The sequence below is a fragment of the Neopelma chrysocephalum genome, unplaced genomic scaffold (genome assembly GCF_003984885.1).
Source record: "Neopelma chrysocephalum unplaced genomic scaffold, ASM398488v2 Primary Assembly neopelma1_45, whole genome shotgun sequence".
In the NCBI taxonomy this organism is placed as follows: Eukaryota; Metazoa; Chordata; class Aves; order Passeriformes; family Pipridae; genus Neopelma; species Neopelma chrysocephalum.
The window spans coordinates 8,886,566-8,907,626 of record NW_020897704.1 but is presented as its reverse complement, the minus strand read 5'-3'; the positions used below and the strand labels follow the sequence as shown (position 1 = coordinate 8,907,626).

General features: G+C 40.8%; 1 protein-coding gene across 5 annotated transcripts in view; it reads right to left on the bottom strand.

Moving 5' to 3' along the window:
• Nucleotides 1-21,061, bottom strand: part of CELSR1 (cadherin EGF LAG seven-pass G-type receptor 1) — a 168,392-nt gene that overhangs the window by 86,342 nt on the left and 60,989 nt on the right. For all 5 annotated transcript variants that reach the window (XM_027679276.1, XM_027679273.1, XM_027679272.1 and 2 more), the window contains exon 2: nucleotides 14,450-15,088. In XM_027679276.1, coding sequence (XP_027535077.1) covers nucleotides 14,450-15,088 — 639 coding nt within the window. The remainder of the gene's footprint in view (nucleotides 1-14,449; nucleotides 15,089-21,061) is intronic.

Here is a 21,061-nt window from a genome sequence, read left to right as displayed (position 1 = left end):
TGGGAAGAGAAGGAGGACCACAATGAAAAGTCCCATGGGCCAAACAGGCAAGGGAGAGGCCAAGACCCCATCCCACCTCCTGATCCTTCCCCACTAGAAACCCAGCTAAACTGTATTTTACAAAAGCAAGAGTGGGGAAAGCTCAGGTCTCCATCTCAAGCTGCTTTGGGCTGTGCCCGCTGATGCACTGCGCATGGAGAGCACCCACTGAAACAGCGCCTGGCCCTTTGCCAGCCCAAAACCAGGCCTAGGATTCTACATGCAGTGTCCTCCCCTTCTCTGGTCACAAAACAAAGCAAAACAAAAGACACCCTGCAGAGAAGGGTGGATGGATGGATGGATTGATGAATTGGGATTTGGGTTGTTTTGTGTTTTTGCATTTAAATGAGAAGGAATAATTGAGGGGGAGAAAAGAAACAATACTGAGGAGGATTAGTGATATTTGGGGCACATCTGTTGGAGAAATGAATTAGTCTGTGGATTCCAGAAATTATGAGCATGTTCTCAAGACGATATATGCTCCATTTGCATTGTCACTGGACCTCATACTCCTATGCAGTTTCCAGCAGGAACACAGCATAAACAAAAGTCACAACTAAGTCTTGAATACCTGTTTTCTCTTTCTTGTATATTTCTTAAGGATTAAAAATTCTCAGTCATTAAGTTTCCATTCCATCTGCACCAGACAACTCACCTTTCACCTTCCAGCAATGAGGTCAGGAATGGTGTGAGCACCATTAAGTACTACCAAGATTTATCAGAAGTATTCTGATTTTTTTTTCCCTATAGCACCCTGAGGAGCAAGGAGCCAGAGGCCACAATAAAAAATTCTCCATTTAAGAAAACACTCCATTCTGAAGCTCATGTTTTGATTTGAAAAAGAAAAGAGATAACATCACAATAAAATATTCTCCATTTAAGAAACACCCTATTTTGAAGCCTGCCTTATGATTTGGGAAAGAAAAGAGGTAACTCATGATTTTACAGCCCATAGATTGGTGCCAACACCTCCAAAAATAGCCCCAACTGGTTGTTTTGCAGAACTGGGGTGCATGCTTAATGGCAAACTCATGAAAGGCCATCTCTGCATGAAATCTGGGCACTGGTCTCCTGCCTTAGGCCAGCAGGCAGATGTGCACACAATGTGCCTGGTTTCTTCTTGCTCCCCGCATCAGGCCTTATTACCCCCAGGCTTCTGAGGAAATGCTGAGGAAAAGCACTTTTTTGGAATTCTTTAGATATGGTGGAGGAGAATGAGATAAAAAACAGAGTCACAGAATTGTTACAGTTGGAAAGAACCTTTAGCATCCATGCTTTCAGCCTGCCACAGCTACTTAACAATGAATTTTTCCCTATGGGGTCCAACAGGTAATTTCCTAATGTCTTAATCTTTACTCTTGGCTGACTTGACAACTGTCTCTAAGCTCTCTAAATTATTGAACCATTTCTTGTAATGTTCAGGGCCCTTGCAAGGTGTCATCTCCTTCGGCGTTTGACCTGTAAGGTAAAGCTTTAGAGACCTTTTTAGGACTAAATACAGTACAAACCTACACAAGAGAAAAAAGAAATGCACCAAAATTTCCAGTTTATATTGAGCTCTGTGGATAAATTGTAAGACAATTTATCATAATGCAAATTGCACTGATTTGCAGTAAGATATAGTGATGAAGCAGTGCCCTTCAAAAAAAACCTAAGCATTATCTCTGGATGTATTTATCAGAGGGATAACATTACTGTAGATGTCAAAGATAAAAATCAAACTAGATTATGCCATTGTGTCTGCAATTTGCATTATGTCTTACTTGGAATAAATCTCTTCCTAATAATCCCATCTTAAAACCAATGAGAAAGCTGGAGGTGTAAGAACAAAGCACACCTCTGCATAACACAGTTACATTCATTTTCAGAGGAATATCCCTCCCTCCTTTCATTTTTAAGAGACACAATCACCCTCTACCTTTACTAGATATACATCTGATATTGTATTTTGCTTTCTCTGCTCTCTATGCCCCTTGATTCCTCTCCAGGAGTGTTAATCGAGGAGGGGCACATGGAGGAAACAGAAGGCTGGAGCAGTCGCTGTGGCTGGCAGGACATGTTCCCTTCAGGACAGCCTTTGCAGGCCGGTTTGTATTTGCATTCCTAAACACCTGCAGGCACTTCAGCATGGGAACCAGCTGCCATGCTTAGTTCTCACCTCCTTCCACGGGCAGCAGTGCGATAGAAAAAGGGGACTCAGACTCGGTGTGCCTCTGCTCAGATGACAAAAAAGACTATTTCATACACCGAATTGCAATTTTTACTAGGTAACAAATGCCACCAGTGGCACCGTTAACTCCCCAAGGCTGTTGTTCCACAGGCTATTCTGGCCTCACACTGGGCTTTTCAAAACATATTAAATGATTTATGTGAATGAGGAAAGCAAGCAAGGCGTGGTGGCTGTGGCAGGGCTGTGTGTGCAATAACATCTTTTACCAACTGAACTCAGGAGCTGGAAAACCAGACGTGCTTTCAGGCACCATCAGGCTTCCTACTCACTTTCAGCCTGGTTTCCCTAAGCTGCTTTCCACAGAAAACACCAAAGGGTTGCAACTCCCAGTTTCCAAATTGGTAGGGAAGAGGAAAGCTCTAGCACTTATTTTTGAGCAAGTTAATATCTCAAAGCAGCTGAAAAAGGGAACACATCTGTAAATAACTGCCCTCAGAAAAAGGAAGAAAGATAAAGGCTGAAGAATAGGCAGAAAAGGAGATCAGTGTCTCCCTTTCAAGAGTGAACATTGCTGCTTTCTTTAGGAGAGTTCAGCCCTTATTTCACTAAGATTCCACTTAATTTTCTCCATGTAGCTGTTACAGACATGGTGTTTCAGCTCACAACAAGAGACAAAACACAGAAGAAGCCATCTGCCCTTGTCCCCAGCAGCCTGGTAGGATTAACTGCTCAAGCAGCTAACTCTGCACATCTCCATTAGAGGAAGGCTGGTGAGAGCCTGTATTTTGTGTTTTCCACACATCAGAAGTTTTCACAGGAAAATCTCACTCTGCCATTTTCTGTGTAATCCAACACTATGGTAAAAATGATGGCATTTAGAACCAGGCAGACCTCAAATCAAGCCATGTCCCTTAACATCCTAGGTGGTCCCAGAAGCTCTGGTGGAAAGAAGCATAATGGCCAATTAGTGAGAATAAGTGAAGAGAAGCCATAAAATATTAATAATGCAACAGAAAACCATGCTTAAAGTAAATCTACTATTGTAATTACCTGTTGGGAAGCTAGGAGTTCAGAGCTCTATATTTTCATTTTATATGAGAAATATTAGCTTAAAAGAAAGGTATACTTGAAAGCACTGTGTAACTGTCTTTGCTGTGGATCGTAGTTCAGAGGTTTAGCATGATGGAGTAGACAGTACTTGCAAAACGATCTGATGTTCATCAAATTTCCATTGTCATACATGGAAGGAAAATTTTGACACCCTTTGCTTGTAAAATTAAAAGGATTAGGGTTAAAAAGATAATCCCATAATTTTATGTTTTGGTAGCCTCAAAAATATTTCATACACAGGTCAGGAACACAAACTGAAAACAAAAAGCAACTTAATCAGGGAAACTGACTTTTTGTTAATGAGTCCTGAAAAAGGGATTGTAATGTCACACACAACTAGCACAGAAAATATCAAAATTGATGTATTTTTCGAATCTACAGAATAGATGGAAGTTCAGAAGTTACTTTCTTAAAAAGTATTTTTAAATGGACTAATCAAAAATTAATCCAGCCAGCTCCCACATCTCATACTTAACTCTGCTTACGATAGTTCATTAGATTAAAATTCAGCCTTTTTATAAAATACTGTTCCATTTTAAAGTAACTTTAAATTATTACCATCTTGTTAGAGTTATTATACTTTATTGTATCACCTAGAATGTGTTAAATTATTAATATAAGACACTCATCTTCATGTTTCTTACAATATGCACATCAGTGTGCTGACCCTTTGAAGCTGAGTGGCCCTATCTAATTAAAATATGTTTTTTAATTATACTATATGAAAATGCTGTATAAAAGGTCTCATGTGCTTCACGAGGGGAATTTGGGAGACAGCCTGAAGTAAAGTATCTTCATCTCGATTTTTAGAAACTGAAAATTGAGACTTGTGACTGCTCAGGAAGCTGCAATTCGGGGGCACCATACAGTGCTGGTCACAGAACAAAACCTGCCCCAGGAGGAGCAGGGCTGTGATGCAGGCACTGAACCATGATACTCTAAACAAAAGAGCATTTGCAACAACAATGAAGTTGTGGTTCCCACCATGCTCTGGACAACTGTATTGCAGAACTGTAATTATCTTGATGTTCAAGGCCAAGTGCTTCAGTCTGGTGCTCAACTGTCGAAACTTTCAATCATCCTAACACAAAGAACAGAGACACAAGAAACTACTTTATGCTTTTTTCCTCCCTAATAGGATATCACCCTGATACCCTCATCTCTGCACCCAACCATCCTTCCTGATGCTTTCCTTTGTTTATCCACTGATGAAAATAAAAATGTTTAACTTGGGAATTATAAATATATATATATATAAACCAAATATGTTTTTCATAATTAGTCTTACTGCTTTCCAGTTTTGTTTCCCAGTTTTTTCTTTACAGCCAGGAGAAAATGAGCTCCATTACATCGGTTCTTGGAAGTTAAATTTCTTTTTTGTTTTGTAAGATCTAAAATATTTAATTCCAGATGTCCTGGAATTTCTTTGTTTTTGGTCTTCTCCTCTGATCTGCTGTGAACACTGTGAGGGACTTTCCAGAACATGAGGCATCCTGGAAAAAATACTATCTCATTATGATTTTATCTTCTTCACAAATAACTTAAAGGCAAGTTGTTGGGTTTTTATTCCCCTTTCTCTTCTCCTTTTTCCTTATCTGATTTGTTTTCAGTGAGAAAAAACAATACCACTTAAAGGGTAGTCTAATATATGGGTTGTTTTGACATTTAGCAAGTGTATGTTTGGATAATGAGAATGCACTTGTGCAGCTTAAAATTTAATCCAGCTAACCTTTTTGACATTAAATGATGAGGAAAAAAAAAACCCAAATCTTTTGTTACAGAAGGCTCAACTTGGCTAAATTAATAAAAACACAATTGTAAACTACGGTCACAGAGAAATTTGCTGTATTTTAATAACTTGCTATTTAAAATATTTTAATTAAAACCAGCCTCCATGCACGTAGTTTCTCTCAGACCAATGTTCTGCAACGTTCAAATTGTGGGAATCTAGCTACGTCAGTGAGGAGGGTTTTACATGTACCTATTAAATTACAATATCAAATACCTCCACTTTGTTTAATTACACATCACTTTCCATGGTTTTTTTAGTTATACCAGTGATGATAAGCAAATGTGTTATAACAAAGATTTTCAAAAGGCCTGGGAGAATTGCGATTCCCATTCAGGTGTGGTAACAGAAATCCCACCAATACAAAACCAGGAGAACAAGTCAAGATACAAAAATCTGCTTAAAATTGACAGAGTAGTATCATTCAAAAAGAATTATGTACAACAGGTTAAAGACCATAAAAGAAATCTCACCTATGCTAGAACAAAGGGAATCCTAAATTTAGCCCAGTTTGCTGTATACCAGGATGCCAAAAGGAAACCAGAGGTGCTCACTACATCTCTCTCTCCCATGGAACACCACTAACTGATAAACTCATACTCATAAGACCTCTCATGTCTGTAGGCCTTGACTTCATGTGGTACAGCCCAAAACCAAGAACCTGTCTCCTCTCCATACTGTAACGTGATCTCACAGACACCAAGGGCATTAATAGCAAGTAGGTGTAAAAATATAACTAAGCATGGAACCATCCTGAATCAGGTTACTGCCCAAGTTATCTGGATACTGAATTTTAGCTACATGCTACTTTTACTTTTTTTAAAATTTTGATTCTCATTTTTAAATTATCAACATCGGGGAGAGAAACTGTAAAATCATCAGTGATAAACTCTTCAGGTGACAAATGAGGGGAGTGGCTAAATGCGGAGACACAGCAGCCAGCCTCACAGCTGTCTCATGGAGAAGCAAAAAAAGATAAACTGTAATCAGTAAGGAGGATTTCCTAGATCTTGAACTGTTTGGAAGAGTTGAATTCATAAGTATATTGGAGATTAATTACTAAGGTAGCTTCTGAAGCCAGGGCTAACTGATTACATTGGTGTGTGATCTCCTGCTTGCTTCTACAAAGCACCCATCATGCCTCCACTGCAGGAGTACTCGGGAAGAACATGACTTGTCAAATAATTCTGAAACTAATTAAAAAGAACAAACACAACATTAAGTCTGTAGCTAGGTTTCCACGTGACAGCAAAGGACTTTGATCAGTGCAAATATTTCAGTGGGCAAGGAGGATAAGACACGAGGCTCCAGAAGAGGCAGGCATTTGAACCCCCAGCACTTGCATAAGATCAGCTGAATCAAAGATCATCCCACATGCAGCATCTTGGGGTGAGGGGCAAGGGAGGGCTTGTACGTGATGGGAAAACTGTAGAACTTTAAACAGTACCTAGTTTATGCACATCAGGATGAGGGTAATGCGATAAAACTCTGCCTGGGTTTAAGAAAAAGCATAGCAGATTGCTGTGAAGACTGTAGGCCATGTACTCCATTTGAGAACTAAACTGTCAACAAATACACCACAGTAATCCAATTAGGAAAGGCTTTTTGCATCCTGACAAGTGAGCGTAGGTTGAAGATTAACTGAAGGACATATCCTCCAGATAAAAATCCAGCTATTGAAATGGCAGACCTCTTTAAGTGAGTCCTGTGAATCTGACAGAAACTTTGCAGTTTTTGCAACATTCATCTCCTGTGACTTGGTGACAGACATGGATGGGAATATAATCAACAGAAACATGACAATAATAGACTTCAGCATTTGTCTGAAATTTTTTACTGTTTTTATTGTTTCAGTTATCTTCTGGAGCAAGCAGTCATGCAGTTGTACTGGTCCAGCCCAGCAACACTTGGGTCCTGGCATAAGGCTGCGCTGTGCTGGCCCCATCCCTGCAAGCATTAACAGCAAGCCTTGCCTCAAAAGTAAGCAAGGACCTGTTTTAACATGCACAGTAAATCTGAGAGTTAAACACAGCAGCTGAGTGGGCATGCAGACTTCTGCTGAGAATCCATGTCAGGAAAGAAATGTCTTTCACAGGGATCTCCGCCAGGTTTCCAGCCATGGGCAGCCCAGGAATGGCCCTTCCTCAGCTGCTCTAGAATTGCCACCAACTGCTTCTATGTGACCTGGAAGAGATGAAGATGCTGTGCCTCAGCTTCCCATCTCTTTGGTGAAGGGGACAGCACCCCCTTGCTCAAAGCGGTGACTCAAACCTGTTAGCAACTTCTACAGAGTCCACAGCAGTCCTTAGATTTGAAGTGTTTTGTACAGGTACAGCTTGCAATGATCGGACGTCACCATTCTCTGACAACATATATACGGACTCAAAAGGAAGAATTTTGCCAGGTAATACCTCCTAATCTAAATATCCAAAAATAATACTTATTTTCAGGAATTCAAGACAAAAAATGGACGTGGTTCTAAAAGCAGAGAAAGTATATACCACACTTGACTGCTGTGTTCTTTAAATGCAGCACGCACTGCCTGATAGCCAATGGAAGACTTATTATCCATGGCTAATTGCAATGAAAAGGTTGCATGGGTTCCCTATATGTTTAGACATGAAGTCAGCTCATGAGATGACATCTGGGGATCACTGCTCTTTGGTGTGGAAACTTCAAAGCACGGAGAGTAAGATTTATGAGACACATCATCTCATAGTACATAGCTGAGTGGTGAAGTTCATAAAAAGAGAAACTCTTATAATGGCCTGGGTTAGAAGGGACCTTAAAGGTCATCTAGTTTCAACCCTCCTGCCATGGACAGAGACACTTTTCACTAGACCTGGTTTCTCAAAGCCCCATCCAATCTGGCCTTAAACATTTCCAGGGATGGGGCATCCACAGCTTTTCCAGGCAATCAATTTCAGTGTCTCATCACACTCACAGTAAAGAATATCTTCCTAACATCTAATCTAAACCTACCTTCTTTCATTTTGAAACCACTTCCCCTTGTCCTGTCTCTATATGTCTTTGTAAACAGTCTCTCTCTACCTTTCTTGTAGGCTCCCTTTAGGTACTGGAAGGTTGCAATTTGGCCACCCTGAAGCCTTCTCTTCTCCAGGATGAACAATGCAAATTCTCTCAGCCTTTCCTCGTATGATAGGTGCTCCATCCCTGTAATTGTCTTGGTGACCTTCCTCTGGACTTGCTCCAACAGGTTGATGTCCTTCCTGGCTTGGAACCTCAGAGCTGGATGCAGTGCTCCAGGTGGGGTCTCACCAGAGCAGAGCAGGGGGCAGAATCCTCTCCCTCACACTGCTGGCCACCCTTCTTTTGATGCAGCCCAGTTTGGCTTTTTGGGCTGCAAGTGCACATTACTGGGTCATGTCCAGCCTCTCATCCTCCAGCAACCCCAAGTCCCCTTGGCTGCTCTTGATCTGTCCATCCCCTAGCCTGTATTGATACCAGGGGTTGTCCTGACCCAGGTGCAGCACCTTGGACTTGGTCTTATTTAACCTCATGAGATTCCCACTGGCCCATTTCTCAAGTTTGTCCAGGTCCCTCTGATGGCATCCTGTCCTTCAGGTGTGTCAACCACACCACTCAGTCTGGTGTCATCTGCAAACGTGTGAAGGGTGCACTCGACCCCTTTGTCTATGTCATTGGTGAAGATATTAAATAACACTAATGATAGCCTTTTCCAGCTTTTGCACCAGTCACGCTCTGAAAAATGTCTGGAGGATTTAAGCTCTGCTTCTGGACCATCACTGCACTGTTTACAGGGTCCTTGCCAGCCACCCAGGTGCTGTGAGCCTCTGGGGGCTTGGAAGGGGCTGGGAGGTAACTGGCTGTACGCAACTACTGCCAACCACAGGGACACAGTTTGCCATGTCTACACCAACAGAAATGTCTGCTTATTCAATAAAGGCAGAAGAGGGCTTTTCTCACAAAATTTCCATAAGACAGAGGAAGTTGATGATGAATGAAAAGACTGCGCTAGGACATCAGCTAAGGATGGATCTCACAAACAAATGATCATGTATCTCTCCATCAGATGTGAAAAAGATGGCTGCAGAGAGCGACAGGTCCACAGCAATCAAAGGGAAATGGTGCTGCAGTTATGAAGACTTAGTTTCACTACAAACATCAGAACAACAGCATGGCATACCACTGCTGGAGAAGAAGAAAATTTAGAAAAATATCTAAACATCCAATGCTGTACGGACCTTCACTGGGATGCAACCACCCTCCACAAGCTTTCTCTCAGTAATGCCATACAGAAACTGCAAGGTAAGGCAACCAGGTATTCTCCTCTGAGGCACTGAGAAACAACAAAAGTTATTAAAAGATTGATAGTCAGCACTCTTCTACTTCTCCTGCATCCAAAATCAGCAGAAAAGCTTCATTAAAAAATGTTAAGAGTTTAAATTCTGGAAACACTGCAAATACAGCACCCTAATAACTGTAACTATATTTAAACCCTTGAAACTGAATATACAGTTTTTTAGAGAATTAGACCTTGCCTAGGTTTCATCTCTTTATTATATAAAAGCACCTGGAATCCAGTAGCATAACTTTGAAGTCCTAGACTAAAGGACACTGTTAAGGCAGCAGTGATACAAAACATTTCAGTACCTTCACTGTGTTGCCTTAACATTTGAATGAGGTATCACTCATGACCCGTGAAGCTGTCACATGCCATGGACAATGTCCGTACATTCATGGGAATGTTTGTGAACGACAAAACTTCTTATTTGGTGTTTTGTATTAAAGACAAACTTGGTCACAGCAGCTTGAAAGTGCTGGCAAAGCCCCACAACCCTGTAAGGGTAACTTTTGTTCAGCCTTGCTGTCACAAAACCATGGCCTTTCATAAGCTAAACAAGGAGTTAAAGACACAGTAAGGTACCTGTAGGAATCAAATTTAGATCTGCTGTACAGGATTTGGCTGTTACACATCTGTGATCCCACAGCTCCAGAGGAGTTGCAGAAGTGCAACTGAGAGTGGAATTTCAGACTTTCTTGCCCAAGATAAAACACTCATTATGACTACCCTAGCTGCCAGATTTCTCTACTTGAAAGCCGAAATTCCCCCAAATAAATCTCTCTGGCCTGAAAAATGAGAATCTGGTATCAGACCGAGCTGGGAAATCACTATCTGAAGAATGGATATAAGTAAAGATAACACAGAAGCATATCTTCACATGTACTTCTATGCTGTATGTTTGCAAGAGCCAAATACTGAGCACTTACTAAGCAATATGAATAGGAACTTCTGGCACGATTCTATGAAATCAGCTATAATTACCTTCTCATGACACAAAGTCAGAATTCACAGAAGTCACATTAGATGTCATGATTCCTCATGTCAATATGGTATCACAGATACAAATTAGGAGGAAAAAAAACCATAACATAAAAGATCTCTAATTGCTGTATTTGATTACTAGAAGATTTACAACCACTTAAGATTTCTCCCGTCTCTGAAGTGAAATCCAAGGAGATGTGCAGAGGATATGGGAAATTCTCTGATGATCTTTTTCCCCCTACAAACTACTCCTTGCTAGGGGTTATGTAGCAAAGGAGGCAGAGAGAATGTGATATGAGAACAGAGGAGAACTGTGGGAACATTAAATCTCTTCCTTATTTCAGGGGTTGTTGGCTTTTTTTGTTTTTTTGCATTAAAGTGCTTTTATTCTGTGTCAATTAAATTTTACTCTTTGGGAGCATGTCCGTAGAGGAGAGCAGTCTTGGTGTCTGCTGAGCAGAAAGACTGAGGGCATGGTGCTGGAGGAGGACCAAGCAATGGCAGGAGGCACTCAGGTCAGGGCAGGAATTGTGGGAATTCATACCCAAGAAGGTGGTGACTTATGGCCACAGTGGTCACATAGGCACCAGGATTGGCTGGAAGTACACCTCATTCAGGAACTGCTGTGGCATCCATGCCTCCAAAACTGGTGTGGATGACATGATGCATTTACTCTTCATGGGGTTGCCCTCTGAGCAGTACAGGCAATTCCACCTCTATCTAAGCCTTCACCTATAGCTCACCTCAGCTGCTTCTGCAGCATTCAAAGGTACATGAAATAAAGCTAGAAAAATACATAGGCTTTACACAGTTCATTAAATTTGTTTGGTTAACTTAAATTACATCCTTTAACCCTTTAGCTATTCACACAGCTCTCTGCCACCAATGGCATGACTGTTAGTGTGTACACTGTTTACTTCTCTACACTTTTTTTTATATAAAGAAAAGAAGTTCAAGGGGTTGCTAGTCTGAAAAAATACGATTAAAAATACACATATTTCTTCACTCACCTCCTTACATCACAGGAAGTGAAGTGAATTCCAAATCACCCTAACCTAGCCTGTAATCAGGTTTCAGAAATACCTTGTAGAAGCTCAGTTTACCTCTGTGCCCGTAACAGAAGACTCCTGAAGACAGAGGAACTTTCATCATGTATAAATGACTAACAATTACATCAAAACAAATGGAGTGCTTCAAAGCAGGGTGGAAAAATGGGGGGAAATTCCACTCTATTAAGATAGGACAAAATTATCTTCTACAGGAAATAAACGCTATATTTTTAGCAGGTCACCAGTCAGATGGATTCAGTACAGGGTTATGATTGTGTAGTGATTTCTCATTGAATTACAGCCTATCTCCCCAGATAGATGGCAGATCTTAGTATTTTCTTATAATTATTTTTCTACGTAGGCTCTTAATTGGGATATGGAAACATGAGAGCTCCCAGAGAAGGACGCAATGTCATTCACTATTACCATTCATATTTCATCTTTTACAATTAATTCAAAGATTCATAAGTACTTTGTACTGAGATGTTACTGCACTGAGTTAGTACCATGATAACATTTCAGTAATACCAGAAGGTTCCAACCTTCAGACTTAGTAACTTTCTGGTCATTCCGATTTATGATCACTGCATTTCGTGAACCAATATACACTGCTGCTACTGAAGCCAACCTATGCTATTTACATATCAAATAGACATAAAATCTGCATTGCTGTAAACAATATATTTACATACAAGCTGAAAACATGGTATTATCATTAATAAATTGAACTTGAAAAGGGATATGAACATATTTAAAGAAAGGATTAAAATCATAGGTAAAATAATAATTCTTAAAAGAGATTGGGACAAAATTCAATAATGCATCTTCATAAAATATTTCTTGTAGTTGACTACTTGTTGATAACATTTTCAATCTTGTTCTGTAAAGCAGATGAAAATCAACCAAAATGACCACCATACGTGGGTAAATGTGTCAGGTTTGACAGGCAAAACATTGTCATGCAACATGGAACCTAAAGGCACTAATGTAACATAAACCAATCATAGAGCAGATACTAAATTTCTACTGCATTCATTCAGCAATAAAACAGAAATATTCAATAAGGTTTGTATCAATTTATGGGAAAAGGTTCCAGAGCCCTCTTGATCATGGTTGGATGTGTTTTTCCCTGCCCAACATCAATGCGATCAAACTGTCCTTCCAAAGAAGAAGGTGTTTCACTGAAGTGCAGTTAACTCTGAAACCTAAAGACAGGAAAGGTATAAGCTCACTCCTTAACTTCTGATCACTTTTAATATCCTGGCAGCAGGATAGTTAATTTTTAACTCAACAACTATGCACTGAAAATACAGTTACAGATCAAATCTTTCTTTGTATATGAATATTATGGTGCTTCTCTTATAAATATGTACTGTGTCTGTTCTGACTACAGCATTAAGTATTAAACATGTTCATCAATTATTAATATAAGCTTATTCTCTTTCATTTTGAAAGTATATTTAGCCTTTTTCATGAAGATTTCTAGCAAGAGACTTTCAAAATGTGGTGGAATGCATGCCATTCCAAAACCTCGGACATGGATGAATTAACTCCATTTATATGCATATCTTTGTTTAATGAAACTTCCTACTTCTAAGCATTCCTATTTACAGCATAATATTACGTAAACATTTTAAATGAAATCAACTGATCATAAAATCTATTTTGTGATGCTCGATGTTGTATGTATTGTGTATTAATGGATAATGGACTTTATAATGTATTTGACTGTGGAAGTCATTCATGAGCAGCCTGGCAGGAAAATTACTCCTCAACAAACACCAAATATCCCAACCATCTCACGGCTCTACTCGAGGTTTCTCCCATTGGACAAAAAAATTTGTCTGCATCTTAGGAAGGTCCTGCTGCCCTAAGCTCTGCACATACTTCAGGGAGTATCTCCTGTCCCCCTTCCTGGGGAAAGCCCAGTTCCCTTTCTGCCATGTCCCTTCTCCCGCAGTCACATTTTTGATTACAGTCCTGAGGCAAAAGCCACAGAAAGTGAAGGAAAACCCTCCCACCTGGAGGGCTGGATCCACATCATCTAGATTTTTTTTTTCCATCAAGACTTAAATAATTTATGGTTTCAATTTTTTATAACTTCAGCAGTGAGACGCAGTGTTGGGAACCAGCCCCCCTCTGCTTCACCCCTTGTTTGCAGGGCTCACAGCAGACATTGCTGAGCTGTCAGTGTAAATTACAGCCGGCAGCACGTCAGTGCAGAATGCTTAAATGCATGTGTAATTTACATAAATAACCCCACTGACTTTACTGAAGCAGCAGAAAACATTCAGCTAATATTCTTTCGTAATTTCTCAGGAGTATCTGAGAAGCAGCACTTTGATCTTTATTAGCTGTCAAGTCCACGATGAGGCAAAGTACATTCCTCAGCAGGCTGCTGGAGACAGGCCTGGAAGCACCTCCATCCTTCTGAAGTTTTATCTGGACATTTACAAACCAGAGCTGACTTGCAGTATTTCCCCTAAGTGTGTATTGTTGCAGCTTTTTGGGAACAAGATCAATCCTAATGCTCTGTGCTGGCTGATGACCAGGGGTTGAGGACCTCCTACAAAGGCTGTGCACCCCAACTATATCCTGGTATGTGGGGACTGCAGAGGGGCCTGGAAGGCATGCAAGACCATGAGCCAGGGGATGTGTCCTATCTTTTTTCTTCTATACAGAAGAAATAAATTTTCATAACACATTTTGAGCAGAAATTCAAAAAGTGCAAATCACTTCAGCAGCTGGCAGTCCCTCTGCGTGACTTGGAGCAAGGCACAGTTCTTACCACCATGCACACACAGAGATATAGGACATACCCCAAGTGATGTGTGACACTCACAAGCCTTCTCCTGACTAGAAGGCAATGCCAGGAGTTTTTCTCCCTTTGACTAAGAATGTCAGCAATTTCAGCTTGACACAGAGCTGGCCTGGATGATGGTCTAACATATAAATCATGGGTCAAAGATAAGATAAACACATACCAGTGTAGTCCTCATAGCATTCACAAGTGTAGCCCCCTTCTCGGCTTCGACAAAGCCCATTGCTCCCGCAAGGGTTGGAGTAGCACAGGTCAATTTCTGTCTCACAGTAGTCCCCCGTGAAGCCCGGGGGGCATCGGCACCGCAGCCCATTGATGGGGTGGATGGGGCGGAACAGGACAGTGTTGGAGCTGATGAACGGGGCTGAGCTGTCAAACTTCAGGACAGAGACACACTTCATGTAATTCTCACAGGGCTCGCGCAGGCAGATGTTGTCGTCGAAGGGCAGCACCCTCTGCGTGGAAATCATGGTCAGCAGGGTCCTGTTGAGGTAGATCTGCTCCTGCAGGTCCTCAGAGGGGAAAAACTTGTTTCGAATGCCACCAGGGAGCAAGGCTGAGAAAGTCACATTTAGGATATTGGAGCTGACGTCCGTGTCATTTTGGATATTGAAAACAAAGATGCCGTCCTTGGCAGTGGAGAGCACAGTTGCCACCCCCTCCACAAACAGGGACAGGAGTGGAGAAAGGAACCTCTCCTGGGACATGTTCTCCAGCCGCACCGTGATGCTGTTGGTGAGCATGTCATCTGTGATGATGGTGACACGCAGAGTGCAGACCGCTGTGACACTGTGGACACCATCTGAAGGGAAGAGGGAAAGATAACAGTGATGTCAGAGAGCAGGCTTCAACCTATGGACAAGGAGGCTCCCACTATCTCCTGAAAATAAAACAGACCTGCAAGGCAGTTCAGGGAACTAGGATGGAAGAGGGAAATGTATCTGCCTTCTGCAGTGATTACCAATGTCTTTACTCAGGAAAACAAAATTAAATCTCTTAAGGATTGCAACTCAAAGGATCTTGAAGAGGCCAGAACATCTGGAGAAGATCCCAGGCAAACAACTAGCAAGGACTAGTGAGGAAACAGTCTGAGAGCCCCATGTGGCCAAGGGGAAGCCAAGAGGAAGGGGCCTTTCATGACAGCAACTGCTAGTCTACAACTGGTGCTGGGAAGCTGTCACTTTTTACAGTACAATACCAAAATTATCTTCTTCAGGTGTAGTCTCAGGCTTAAGGAGCCAGAACTATGCACAGACAGAGAATTATGATCAAAGCTTCAGATATAAGTCATCTAAGCAAACAAGTCTTCACATTTGAACACCAGAACTTCTTCATTCTTCACACCTAATTTCTTCAAAATATTTTATGAATATCAGGAAAAAAATTAAATAAAATATGCCTGCAGTGAAAAGCAGGCATTTAAAAACTCTTCCATTGCTTTAAAGCATTTCTGATATTGCTGTGGCTGTTCTGCAATAAACCCCATAATTATATAAATATAGCACTAATACATACACTGGACTGAGAGATGCTGCTGTAAAATCTTAGTACACCCTGAGGCTTACAGTAGTGCTGTAATGTATAAAGTCTAGAGCATTCTATCAGCATTCTATCTATCACACACCGAGTGCTAGAATTAACTTGAATTAAGTTCAATGCGAGCATGGAATGGGAAGTTGCATCATCACTGAAATCAAACCACTTAGTTTAAATCTGTCTCCTTACTAACATTAAGGACTCATTAAAATACAGATCGCATTACAGAAAATTGGTTAGTATTAGAGCAGCGTCTAGAAATCCCAGGAGAGATCAAGACTGGCTTCTCATAGGAAATGTTCCTTCTGGAAGACCTTGCTGTGTAAATAAACAACCAGAAATGAGGATGAGTTCATCTCATGAGAGAGATAAATTGGTTTGAGTGAGGCCAGTATCAGCCCCACAGTGAGGTTAAGAACTGAATGTAGTTCCCCTAGGTCCCAGCTCAGTGCCATAGTCTTATCCCGAAGTATCCCTGAAATGATCATTAAACAAGTAACCTCCTATTACATTTATTTCAATTCAACTACAAGGTACATGCAGAAATGGATTTTTAATCACATCAGCGTAAAGTTGCAGCAGGAACTGCATTTGAATCAATCTAAAGCCATAATGAGATCAAAAATGTAATAGCATAGACTGCTAAAGGTCATTTTGCTAAGGTTTCTTATCTCAAAGTGTGAGTTTATGACCCATTATTGTCATGCAGAAACAGAACAGCAAAATAAGAATGGTTTCTTTCGTATTCACTGTCACCACTTCACCTCAAGAGATGTTTTGTTTTAAAAAGAAATATATTGTTGGAAGATTTTTCCTCCAGAATTACAGTAGCAATATTGTAAATTACATAAACCAAATAGCTTTTCACTCCCTCCTCCTGATCAGGTTGTCTGTAAAAGCTCAGCTTTTACAGTTGACTTTTTTCCACAATGAACCAATTTTCAGGGAAATGGAAAAATCTTTTCTCCTGTGTGCTACTTTAACTACTACCTGGCTAAAGCCAGTCAGGAGAGGTCATTGTTTGGGGTGATCCATCTGACTTCTCCCAGGTAACAAGTGAGAAGATGAGGAAATGGCCTCAGGCTGAGCCAGGGGAGGCTTAAACTGGGCATTAGTAAAAATTTCTTCACCAAAAGGGTGGTCCGGCATTGGAACAGGCTGCCCAGGGAAGTAGTAGAGTCACCATCATATTTAAAAGATGTGCAGACGTGGCCCTTAGGGACATGATTTATTGGTGGACCTGGCAGTGCTGGGATAACGGTTGGACTTGACGATCTTAACAGTCTTTTGCAAAGTAAACAATTTTATGATTCTATGTTCCCCTCACAGAAGCTCACACACCAGCTTTCACTTTCTCCCAAGTTTGCAGAAATCTTTATCTTCTCTTCTTCAGACTCATTTTAGAAATGTGTAGTCTCAGCCTTCATCAAGACCCAAAGCAACCTCTAAAAATGATCGGTAGCCACAATCCTCAATGCAACCTCCTCCTGCACGGTCTGTGGATTTCTGGCCAACAGACAATACAGGACACCAGTATTTTCATAAATGACATCCTCAGACTAGTTTACCCACCTCTGTCAATTGCACAGCTCATTCCCCCAAAGGCCAGAAGCAGAACAAACTATTTAATTTTTTTTTTCATTAAGCAATTGACATTTGCCTGTCTGTCCCATAGGGTGCCTGAACTATTTTGCTATTTGTTGCACAATACACCACAGAAGTTCTCCCATACCAGCAAGAATGCTGGACAATGGGTCCTTTTTTAAAGCAAACACTATGATCTATAGCCCATGGTATGTATAGTAAGAAGACAAAATACGATCCACTGTTGGACAACGCACTAGAGTCTACAAACTGTCATAATCAATATCAACTGTCACAATATGCAAGAGCTTCCCAGCATTCACAACAGCTATTCTGACACAGTTAATAAATCACTGGAAAAAGCCTGGTGTCAGATACCACACAACCTCCTTGTTCCACAGGCAGCACAAAAGAAAACTGGGCACAGACGTATAGCTGCAAAATGAAGTTGTGTTTTAAAAGCCAGTTCGGCTTTGTGCAGCCCTGTTGCAGAGCATTAAAATAAAAAGAGAGTAAAAAGGAGCTGAGCATGTGTACTATAGGCAACAAAAGAACAGCACAGCTATACAGCCGGCTGGACAAGCGCCTCTTTCACATCACCAGTGAGGCTGAGAGCAGCATCACGGGATCTGATCATCTATTCATTCAGAAACTCAAGGAAAGTTGAAACAATCTGTGGTTTTATGGGACCAACTTAGTATCTATTCTACTTTCAACAGACAACATTCGCTTTGAGGGCTGGAACAAGTGCAATAAAGAAAGTGGAACTTTTTGTCTTTACTGGGAATTGAATTAAGCCTTAAGTACCCAATAATGTATTTGTTTTGAGATTTACAAGTGAAATATTCCATGAATGTTTAAAATGTTTACTGCCAGAAAAGTCAGAAAAATAACACTAAGAAGTACTATTCTATGGAGTGGTACTACTTCATGGCCTTCACTGTCTGAGATGCCTACCATATGCAGCTATCCGATATACATGCACAACCAATCTGTTGTTCTGCTAAAAAGGCTCTAACAATCTGAGTTTTCAGAGGTCTTATGATACAGCTATAAAAAGTCCCTACCATTGTTTTGGCAGGTACAAGATGGTTTCAGTCAGGGGTGTGAAACACCCTTCAAGTGATACTACTCAGAAGAAACTCTGGCTACACTTTACTCTTTGGAGCAGACCTTCGCGCAGATGAATGCACGCATACACAAGGCTTGGCTGTCACCAGTTTTCACAGACATCATCTGCTGGGCTTCAGCAAACTGGCTGGATGCAAGAGTCTTCCTGAAGGTGCACTAAACACTCAGATCATATTGGCAGATGGGATGTGCAGGCATCTTGCTAAGAGTGATTTGAGCAGACAGCCTTTATCTTAGCAGCTCAAGCCACCTGAGAAAAGGGAAACACAGGACAGAACAAGGAGAAAGACAGGATTCAACCAGTCCTTTTTATGGGCTTGGCTCCTAATTCCTTGTACCAACAGCTTTTGTCAATTTGTCCTTGAGTTTCTCTTCCATCAGACAGGGATAATGGCACTCACATGTACACTGTGAAGTAGTGGGTGCAGACAATGAAATGCTGACACACTGGGGTAATGAAGGCAACATAATGTCTTAAAGAAATCATAAAAGGTTCTTTTAAAAGCTGTTGCAGCCAGGTTTATCAAAAACAAGGTGGAAGGATGAAAATAAGACTCTTAAAGTCTCACAGACCAGTAAACGAACAAAGACTATTCTGGACAGCCAGGTGGCTACACCAAAAATGTTTTAATCACAAATGTGGTTCCTGCACCCTGAATTTTTATCCTGGCCATATTATTTTATGTATACTTTCCACAAAAGGAATCTCCAGAAGGTGGAAATCAAAGCAGACTGTTGTCTTTTGTGTTACTATCATTGCTGAATATGATCCTTAAAAAGAGAATTACTCATCTTCATCCTCCATCAAACTGATGAAAAGATTTAGTAGCAAACACGTACCCTGATGCATTACAAAGAAAAGAGAAGACAGCAAGGCTGACAAAATCTTGAACCTCTCTAAAATACATGAATAACTAGAGAATTGACTAAATAAGCATTGTTTCATTATTACCTTTACTTTACAACAAACCTTATCAAATCTGAGACTTTAATCTCAGCTTTCTATCTTCTGGCAGTCCACAAACCAAAGAATTTTATTATCTAGAAATGTAAACACAGCAAAGTTTAACTGAAATGCATATTTGGCAAGGACAGCACCTGGCCAAAAAAGGTTCTTTTGGGAGTTTTTTAGGCTTGCAGAAATAAAATAATTAATACTTTTTTAGCTTATTACTTACAAAGGTCTTAGGGCTAATTTTGAAAGCTACATATTTTATATAAATATTTTATCATCAGAGCTTTCTTTCACAGATATAGCAACCCAAACCCATTCTAATTCTGTTTGATAACACATCTGCAAATAACAGATGCCAGTGTTTATGACAGCCATCCAAACTCCTTAGCTAGCAAAACACAGAATAAGGACACTTCATAGGTTCAAACAACCTCTTGCTCTTCCCAGCTCGTAAGAAGCCGCCATGGGCATGGGTAGCAACCATTGCTTGGTAATGTGGCTTGGAATGATCAAACCTCCATCTCCCATTTGCTTCCATCCATGTCTTTAGATATGGAAGTTAATACACACCTAATCCAGCATTAAACCTGGAATTACTGAGGAGGATGCCATGCTTTTAGTGTCCTCTCCACTGCATGGGCGTCATTAGCACATTAGTAGCACCAAGCCGCAGAAATGGATTTTGCAGGCAATGCTTGGCTGTCTGAGCAGATCTGGCATCCAAACCATACTTCCTGCTGAGCAAACAGCAGTAAAAAATCAGCAGTAAAAAATCAGCAGTAAAAAATCAGACACACAGTCCTGCCTTAAGCTTTAGTTTGCCTAAGAAAGTCTGCAAGCATTGGAGGGCTGAGTCCCCTTCCCTGCACTGTGCTCCCACCACCATGGAGACAATTTAAAAATGCACAAACTCAGTGTGTTAATATTATCCCTTCCAAACCATTGCTGTAGGTGCTACAAAGCTTCACTTCTATCAGTAGAAATAAGAAGTCTATGAGCATCCATAAGAAAAAGTCCTTGCAATATCTTCTATGTTATGGAAAAGTTCAGGAGCTTATAGTGCACAGAAAATAACCTGAAAGAAAATAAACTGCACAGAAAATGGCAAGTGGAAAACTAAGTAAGACTACTTGCCAAAACAGCAAGAAAACATTACCAGAATGGACAAGGAAAATAGGCATAATTTACAAATACCCCACCTCAAGGGGTAGTGAGCAGTCCCACTAGAGAAGCTGCTAGAAGAAGGAGAGAAACTGTGTATGTGACCTCAGTTTGAGTGTGCCCTCAAGGCACCTTGGAAGAAGAAGCAGGGGCTGGTTTTGGCTTTAGCTCTCCAAAAGACCAGAGGGATGGCCAGTAGCAAATGTGCTCTCCACATCCCTAAGTAATCTCTGTTTTGCGTCAGGAATAGATCAAAGTGCAAAATGTCTCTTTTGCTAGAGAAAAGTGACTTTAAATAGCACAAACCCAGAAAAGTAACATCCATGAGAAATACTCTCCATCTCTTCCCTTTGTAAAAACGTAAACTTATTTGTGTAACATCCTGTCTCTTCTTAGATAGGCACTGGT